We start from the raw sequence: 9,518 nt of genomic DNA, 5'->3' as shown, positions 1-9,518 counted from the left end.
CTGTCTCGTGGGCCCCCTGGCGCTCCACCGACCTCAACTCCAACTCCATATATTCCGTTTCGCGGAGAAAAAATCAGAGAGAAAGTTTCATCACGTTTTACGATACGGAGCCACCGCCAAGCCCTAATCTCTCTCGGGAGGGCTGATCTAGAGTCCGTTCGGGGCTCCGGAGAGGGGGATTCATCGCCGTCGTCATCATCAACCATCCTCGATCACCAATTTCATGATGCTCACCGCCGTGCGTGAGTAATTCCATCGTAGGCTTGCTGGACGGTGATGGGTTGGATGAGATTTACCATGTAATCAAGTTATTTTTGTTAGGGTTTGATCCCTAGTATCCACTATGTTCTGAGATTGATGTTGCTATGACTTTGCTATGCTTAATGCTTGTCACTAGGGCCCGAGTGCCATGATTTCAGATCTGAACGTATTATGTTTTCATGAATATATGTGTGTCCTTGATCCTATGTTGCAAGTCTATAGTCACCTATTATGTGTTATGATCCGACAACCCCGAAGTGACAATAATCGGGATACTTCTCGGTGATGACCGTAGTTTGAGGAGTTCATGTATTCACTATGTGCTAATGCTTTGTTCCGGTTCTCTATTAAAAGGAGGCCTTAATATCCCTTAGTTTCCACTAGGACCCCGCTGCCACGGGAGGATAGGACAAAAGATGTCATGCAAGTTCTTTTCCATAAGCACGTATGACTATATTCGGAATACATGCCTACATTACATTAATGAATTGGAGCTAGTTTTGTGTCACCCTATGTTATAGCTATTACATGAGGAATCGCATCCGACATAATTATCCATCACTGATCCAATGGCTACGAGCTTTTCACATCTTGTGCTTCGCTTATTTAATTTTCCGTTGCTATTGTTACAATTACCACAAAACTATTGTCTTTACTTTTGCCACTGTTACCTTTATTATCATACTACTTTGCTACTAAATACTTTGTTGCAGATACTAAGTTATCCAGGTGTGGTTGAATTGACAACTTAACTGCTAATACTTAAGAATATTCTTTGGCTCCCCTTGTGTCGAATCAATAAATTTGGGTTGAATACTCTACCCTCGAAAGATGTTGCGATCCCCTACACTTGTGGGTTATCATGGACACACTCTCCCCTCTCGTTGCTATGCATCTCCTATATAGATTTTGCATGATCGTAGGATTTTTTTTTGAAATTACTGCGTTCCCCAACATATAGAGGCGGAGTTAGGTCAAACGGAGCCTCGTGGGCCACTGCTCCATCTTCTCATCCCCTCCCAAAGCTTCCAGGGTCTCTTATGTCCAGAAAAAATCTCCAAAAGTTCCCCTCCCAAAGCTTCCAGGGTCTCTTATGTCCAAAAAAAGATCTCCAAAAAGTTTCGTGGCATTTGGACTTCGTTTGTTACTGATATTCTGAAAAACCAAAAGTAGGCAAAAACAGCAACTGACACTAGGCACTAAGTTAATAGGTTAGTCCCAAAAAATGATATATAATTGCTTGTAAATGTATATAAAACATAGAAGATCGATAATATAATAGCATGAAACAATAAATAATTATAGATATGTTGGAGACCTATCAATCATGCTTATCTAAATTAATCCATCTATACACTTGGTAAAGGGTGAAAGGCTTGGCCTTTCGCTTCGTGTTTCGTTCCTATCTTGCCTCCCTAGTTTCCGTGATATCGGTGTTATGTTCCTACAACACTCCTAATGTATGTGGGGTTTATGCCCCCCCCCCCAATCATTTCGCCTATCTGTTGAACTTTTTCAGCAAGGCCCAACATTGATTTTAAAAAAATTCCCACATAATAATACTAATAATTAATTAACACATAGGGGTTGGTTAGCTTGTGGATTCTTAATTCAAAATAAGAAGGTGGACTAGTGCTGAGGGTGTTGGTCCAAAATTGTCAACCGCCGGTAGCCACCTGGGGAAACTCGGGCTTGGCTTATCGGAAGTTTGGACGAGACAGATGCGTCCGGGGATAGAGTGTGCGTGGCTCAGAGCCGGTGCTGACTCATCGGGAGGTCTTGTTGGACTAGTTTTACCCTAGGTGGAGGACTTTGTACTTCTGAGCTCCTCGAACACACGTGGCTATCTAGTGGGGCTCTTTCAGACTATTTGAACTTGGAGGAATGGGTATGCTTACGATAATTTATAATGGACGAGTTGGAGCACCCCTGCAGTGTTAAATCTTTCAGAAAGTCATGCCCGTGGTTACGCGACTACTTGGAAATTTATAACAGCCAGTTGTAGAGAACTTCAAATTAAATTAACTAAAACTTGCCAACCGTGTGCGTAGTCGTGGTCGTCTCTTCTTGTGAGATTGGGATCAAGAGGAGAACACGGTGGGGTTATGAATGACTGGTAGGTTGGTGTTCAGGGTCACTTATTGATCATTCTAGTTGTGCCCCCTTATGTGTAGATTTATCTCATCTTGTTCTTGTACTCGTAGGAATAGTTGGCTTACAAATGCTTAGTGCTTACTACAACCTCGCCACTTAACCATATCCAACCCATTGAGTATTGTTAGTCTTGATATCCTTAGTAATGTTATTGTTGAGTCTCAATGACTCATGGTACCACAACAATAACAACATGTGCATGCACAGGAAAGCGATGTTCTAACGTGACAGTTATTCTTCTTCAACGACAATCATAGAATGGGTTCCCAGTTGGCAACCTGGGATTAGATGGGGTGGACGTCTTTCTTATTTCATTTGGGGCCTCTTAGGCCAGGTTTGCTTCTTATCCGTACCCGGATCATGTCTTATTGTATGATGATTGTTATGGTGGACCATGATACTTCTGTTGTTGCCCCTCTATGATGTGGTGAGTGTAGGCCAAGTTAAATGTTGCATCTCATCTCTTCTTGTATGGTATTTGTTGTGATGCCCACCTTGTTTCCAACATGTGACACTTGTGTGTATAATATTAGTCACATGTTGGGGCCAACCTAATATGTGCTTCTATCCTTAGCGAGGATTGCAAAATCCTCAATCAGTCTAGGATCGCATGTTGGCGCTATAACTATCCATTACAATCCAAATATTATTATTTTGCGTTCCTAGGGTGAGTTAAATGTTATTATTTATTTATATTGAACATTTTTTACTTCGTGTTTATTGAAGACACTCTATCCATCTAAATATATAGGACAATGATAAGTTTTTTAGGTTTCTTTGACCATTCATAATATTAATTATATATGAGATGTGCCATATAAAAATTATGTCATTGAAAACTTCTTTCACATAAGAATTTGATGATATACCTTTTTCTAACACACACACATCACATATATTGCTCTAACTCGTGATCAAAGGGAACCTCAAAAAATGTATTATACCCTATATATTTGGATGGAGGGAGTATGTTGTTTCTATTTATGTACCTCACTAAATAAATTATTTTGAATATTCTTTGGTATAATAAGCATAATGAACCATTTGAACACTCTCGTGTATGTTAGAATATATTGTTCTACCCTTCCAATATTTCACTAAAAATATATTTTCTAGCATTAAGTAGAATTTCTAGTTTTGTACCAAAAATTTTGCATTTAGTTCAGGATGTTTAAGAAATTATGTTGTTACAATAGATTCCACTCTCATTTATATGTTTCTACGCATCATTTTCCATAGGATCGCTAGATATCTGCAAAACTTGATAGATTGTTTTTAGAGTGTATGTATCTTGCAAGTACATTGCTAAAGGTTTCTAGAGTACAAGAATATTGTGTGAATACATGGGTACTTCTAGTATACACGAGAGTGGAGAGAATGTTGCCATCGCGTGCATAAAAAACGGAGATCGTTTTGCATCTTGTTGCTTTACATGTTGGTCAATTATATTTACAGTAAAAAAATATTGATTCACTCAAAATAATATAGCAGTAGCATAAAGTTTGACCAAGTTTGTAGAAAATAATATGAACATTTACAGTAACAAATTTCTATGATGTGAAAATATATGCAATGAGAATCTAGTGGTATTGATTTGGTGGTGTATACGTTAATTTATTTTTCTACAAACTTGTTGAAAGTATTTAAGGCTGGCTTCACACAAACCTAATATACGGGGTAAATAAAAACGGAGGAGTAAAATTTATCACTTTGGCTTAACTTCTTTGTAAATGCAATCTATTCATTTTAATGGAATTTTATGAAGAAAGAGGCATATCTCAAGAGACTGATATACCAGTATCAGATTCCATCATCTCAATCTGCAAAAACACATCATACTGGCAAAAACTAATACAAAGGGCGATCACGTTTACATGCTAGAATCTGCTTTAAGTACATAGGCACAATGACACAAACAATACCATCATTATCTTCCTTCCATTATTGATCTGTAAACACTTGCACTCATTTCGAACATGCCTCTTTTTCTTTTTTCAAGACCACGCCAACATGCCTCTGAGCTAAACTACATGGCATATGCTCACGTGCACACAGGTAGGCTGCCTCATCCGAAGGAGTTCAGAACAGTGACATCAGTCTCACCAAACCACATTCATCGGCTAAAAAAACAGAAATCAAATTCGGCTCTCTTCGGAGCATACGCTTCTGCCCATCAAAAATGTTTTTTTGCAAATGTAAAAAAATAATATAAAAAATTTAGTTTGTTCATTGTCACACCCAAATGCTACCTGCAAATTTTTAGTGGAAAAACTTAAGCATTTTGACCTGTGCGAAAAAAACAAATCAAACGCCAAATGTTACACTTAAATTAAATTTTTCACCGATGAAGCACTGATATCCTGTTTCGCACAAACTTTTCAAGCACACTTGTTAGACTATCATGAACATCCACACAAAAAAAATCAGAATTTTTAAAATTTATTTACTATTTATTTTGAATTTACTGTTCATCCGAGAGCATATGCTCTCCAGAGCCAAAACGGCCCTCTCAAAAAAGCCTTTAAATACCACACCCCGGTGTCACCACGGTACCTACCTTGTTCCGCTTCCGCTCCAGCACACACGGACGAACCGTCGTCGCGTAGCCCTCCTCGTGTATGCAACCTGCCTGCGTCCACCGTCCACCGCTCCTGTTTCCCCCTCGCCATGTGAGTCCTACTGGTCCTTTACTCTCATCAAATGCAGTAAATTCCAAACAAATAGTATCAAAAAATAAAAATTCCTGAAAGTTTGTGTATGAACAGCAACAAAAGTTCTATTGTCCGGTAAAATTTCACTTTGAAAAGACATCCGCGGAGGCCTGTACAAAAGAACAAAATTCGGGACTCAAAAGACGCATTTTGGAGCACTTTCTTTTTTACATGCACCTCCACAGATGTCTTTTCGAGGCTAAATTTGGCAGAATGTTGGAAAATTTGTTGATGTTCGATGTCTTTTCGTGGCTAAATTTTGCAGAATGTTGGAAATTTTGTTGATGTTCAACCGCAAAAACATTCAGATTTTTTATTCTTTTTACTATTTTTTTGAAATTTACTGTTGATGCGAGTGCATTTATGCTCGCGATTAGAGTAGCACTTTCCACCTCCTTCCTCTTTCTTGTGATCTCTCTGGGTGATTTTGCGTTTCTTTCTCGACCGGCTGTCGGATCGTTCCGTTTCATTTTGTCAGTACTGATTCAAAAATCGAAAGTAACATCTCGAACTACTGATACCAAATCAGGAATTCATGGAAATATTCTGCAGCTAATCAACTCCTCTCCAGATATATCAGCCACCTGATCTGTTCATGTCTTGTTATCTTTCTTGATTTCTCATATTCCCTGTCAAACTATCCGGACGATATTCAGTTCATGTTGAAGCGTCTTCACTCTTTAGAGAAAAAAAACAGAGAATCTATTTCACTGCTTGGCAGACAGATGAACTGCGAACTGACAATGAATTGTTCGATCAGGAGCATGGATATAATCATGAATGTGTTCGTACAAGAAGCTCGCCAAGGAGAAGCTGCGGAAGATGGTGTACGACTACTACGCCTCCGGCGTAGAAGATCCATGGACGCTCAACGAGAACAGGAAGGCCTTCTCCAGAATCCTGTAAGCTATCCAAAGTAGCAGGTCTCATGCTTTTAGCTGCATTTATTGATTTTGATTTGAATTTCTTAGCAGAATGTATTTGGTAGTATGCTGCTAGATGAACTGTACTTATTTTTATTACAACCATAGAGGGTGTAACATTCCAGGTGAAATGGATAATTTACTTTGGACGTTGCAGATATGGTAAAAATGAGTACTTGAGTTGCGGCCAATTGAATTGACTTGCCTGTCGATGTGGGCAGGAACGATAAGGTTTGAAACAGTAAAGCACATCAATAAAGCTCAACGGAGGCTTTGACTGACAAATGCAGCTATTTTTCAACAAAAAAGAAGTCATGATTCTTGAGATCCTACAACGAAGGCAACAATATCCAGCAATGTGAAGGACAGGCTAATCCTATTGGGGAAAGTCCAATAAATTTGACCACTAAAACAAGGAAGCTGGAAACAACAAATACTATTTACTTAAGAAACTTGCTGAAATAACTAGCCTCGATGGCCTCATCCATTAGGCCTTCATATGTCAGTTTTAGATCAAAACTCATTTTCTGGAAAACTTGACATAATTTCATCACTTCTTGCATTGCTCTATGAGGAGGGCCTTCCACAGAGATCCCATAGCGTTTGCATAGTGACCCCAAGTCATGGAGATGTCTCTTATCTGCAGATAACAGTAAAACTCTGTAATTATGGTTATTTCTGTTGTGGATTTACCAAATGGTACAAGCTACGTAACTAACTGGGACTGCAAAAATGATATCGACATAACGACAAAAGCAAATAAACTTAGCCACTTCAACAAAAATGGTCTTCGCATTCACAAAACTAAAGGCCAACAAGTAAATATACTAAATAACAGCACAAACATGGGAAATGGAGTTGCATTACAAATTACATGGAGTAAAAGAAAGAACTACCAAAACAAGGTTTTAGCTACAATTGTACTTCGAAAAGTGAGACATGGAAAACCACCCTTGCAAGCAAAAGTGCTACACCTAAACCCGATGATATGAAGTGTTTTTATACCCAACAGCCCTGGAGTAAAGATGGTGTACCTTCTGATGGCAGAAGCTTAGGCAATTTCCTTGCCAAGCAATAGGTGTCAACAAACAGCCAATCTTCAGGGATCTGAGCTGAACAACGATCAAACTCTTGGGCCAGGAAAGGGCCATCAAATCTTTTTACATTATGAGCAACCCATATAACTGGTTTGCCAGGAGTTTGGCGGCTTCGAACAAACGCCAGTAGTAACGGAAGTACATCACTGAACCTACATTATTCAGATTAAGATAACACTTAGAGTAAGTTCAGTGTTAACAGAGTCAGACGTACAGAGAACCAAATTTCCATTTTAAAAACTTGCAAAGTGCACAAGATTCCTAAAAATAAGACTTAGAAACGCCTACCATACTAGTAGTATGGATGGTTATCAAAACACGACAAATAGACTTACTTCCATATGGTCTTTCTGACAGCACCATGTTGAGGAATGAAAAGGTTGGGCACGCATACAGGCGTGCGAGTGCGAGTGCATCCTAATTAGTGACAATTTCTTTACATTCAGGCTCGCCGACTAATGTGAAGGGATGGGGTGTCGTGGTGGAACTGGAAATAACATGAATGCATTGGAAGAGAAACACACCTCGGGACATCAGGTCGGCAGACCAAATCATTGTTGATGTTACTGACAGCTGCAATGTAGTTAGGAACATCCATCTCAGGATTAAGGAGAGTTTCAAATGTGTTATTCTTTCCTGCCCAAAGATCATGGACTGCAAACTCAGTGATTCTATTACGCTTCTGGAGAAAACCAGTGGTCTTAATATCAAAGATAAGAAGAGGCACAGATTGCTCATGTTCAGAAGTCTGCTGAAACTCTAATGGCTGAATTCCGGAAATACATGTTCTGTCCAAACTAGCTGTCTCTTGAACCCTTGTTGAGAAAAGGCGCCTCTCATAGCTTTTTGGATCAGGCAACTTTCCAGATGACAATCCAGCATGTGGCATAAGCAACCTGGCAGGACAACTACTCCATATGCTGTTCCTCAGTTGATTGAAGCGAAGAAGCAATGCCATTTTCCGTGTCAGAAGCGTGCTTAGATATTAACAAACAGAGTGGACGTCCTGTGGCTTAGATGAACAACATCAAACGCCTGCATCCATAAAACAACCCTATATAAGAGCAGATAGCAAAGAGCCAGTGACTTGGTTTCACAGCACCAAAGTTTTAAGCTGGAAAGCACGAAATGTAATCTTTAGATTCTGATATCAGTCAGGTCGGACAGTTTGATGTCGAAACTGCCAGCTCTAATGTGGCAGATGAAACATACAAGACATCTACTCCCTCCGTTCCTAAATATTTATCTTTTTAGAGATTTCAAATGGACTACCACATACGGATGTATATAGACATATTTTAGAGTGTAGATTCACTCATTTCGTTTTGTATGTAGTCACTTGTTGAAATCTCTAGAAAGACAAATATTTAGGAACGGAGGGAGTATAAGACAGCCGATAGATCCAAATATATCATTTTGAATGGCACCTAGAACTATGTACTACTCTACCTCTGTACCAAAATATAAGACGTTTTTGCAGTTGAAATTGAACTGCAAACATGCGTTATATTTTGATACGGATGGGGTACTTTTTAGTATCCTTGAAAGAAAAAAATTTGTACTTTGGACGAACTAAAAGCACAACAGCAATTATGGAACTTAGGGAGTATGTATTTATTTAAAACATACTTCCACTTGTCGCTGAACGCATGACTGAATGTACAACCATGTCACCGTACCAATATAGAACAACAGAGCATCTGACCCATCAAACCTACCATCCAAGTGAGCGTTATCTATTATGGACCTCGTGCCGTTCTCCTCTCAAAAAAATTGACCATGCTGTTCGCAGATCAAGAATGATCCACTCCAGGGAATCGACGTATAGCTTTGTGGACTTGGAGAATGTGAATGGATGGAAGCTCGTACCTCGAAAAACTAGATGGAGGGTTGGGGGCGGGCGAGGCGTCGGCGGCGGCGCTAGGCTGCAGCAGGCGCGGCGGTCGTGGGCAACGAGAGGGGTGGATTTTCACACTCACGGCCGCATTGGGTGGAATGACGGAACGAGAGCGGCGTGGGAATGAGGGGGGACGGGGAAGAAGAGGAGAGGCGCGCGATCTCGGCCACTCGTTTCTGGATCCGACGGTTCCGGTAGATCGCCGCAGTAGCAGTTGCCGCACGTCCTTCTGCTAACGGCCCACGACGGCGCGATCTCCATTTTATTTTCCCCCAAAATTGTTTTTTTACCTGATTCCTCCCAAAATTGTTATTACACACAAATTTGTCACAGAGACTCTGCAACTGTTTTTTTTTTTTTTGCGGGAAGAGACTCTGCAGCTGTACAACAGAGTACAAATTTTCTCCAGTCCTGGGCAGCTCGAGTGACACGGGCCGCTTAAACTAATCATCATCACACTGTCTATTTCGATACC

General features: G+C 40.1%; 1 protein-coding gene across 1 annotated transcript; it reads right to left on the bottom strand.

Moving 5' to 3' along the window:
- Nucleotides 1-6,274: 6,274 nt before the first annotated feature.
- On the bottom strand, nt 6,275-9,116 carry LOC119368389 (exonuclease DPD1, chloroplastic/mitochondrial-like). Its single transcript, XM_037633664.1, has 4 exons — nt 9,016-9,116; nt 7,671-8,181; nt 7,084-7,298; nt 6,275-6,689 (listed from the first exon to the last, which is right to left on the bottom strand). The coding sequence occupies exons 2-4, from the start codon at nt 8,102-8,104 to the stop codon at nt 6,490-6,492; spliced, it is 849 nt and encodes a 282-aa protein (XP_037489561.1). The 5' UTR covers nt 8,105-8,181; nt 9,016-9,116; the 3' UTR covers nt 6,275-6,489.
- Between the last annotated feature and the right edge of the window lie 402 nt (nt 9,117-9,518).

This window comes from Triticum dicoccoides, chromosome 2B (assembly GCF_002162155.2).
Source record: "Triticum dicoccoides isolate Atlit2015 ecotype Zavitan chromosome 2B, WEW_v2.0, whole genome shotgun sequence".
NCBI lineage: Eukaryota > Viridiplantae > Streptophyta > Magnoliopsida > Poales > Poaceae > Triticum > Triticum dicoccoides.
Note: the sequence above shows the minus strand (reverse complement) of the source record. Positions and strands in the feature narration are given on the sequence as shown.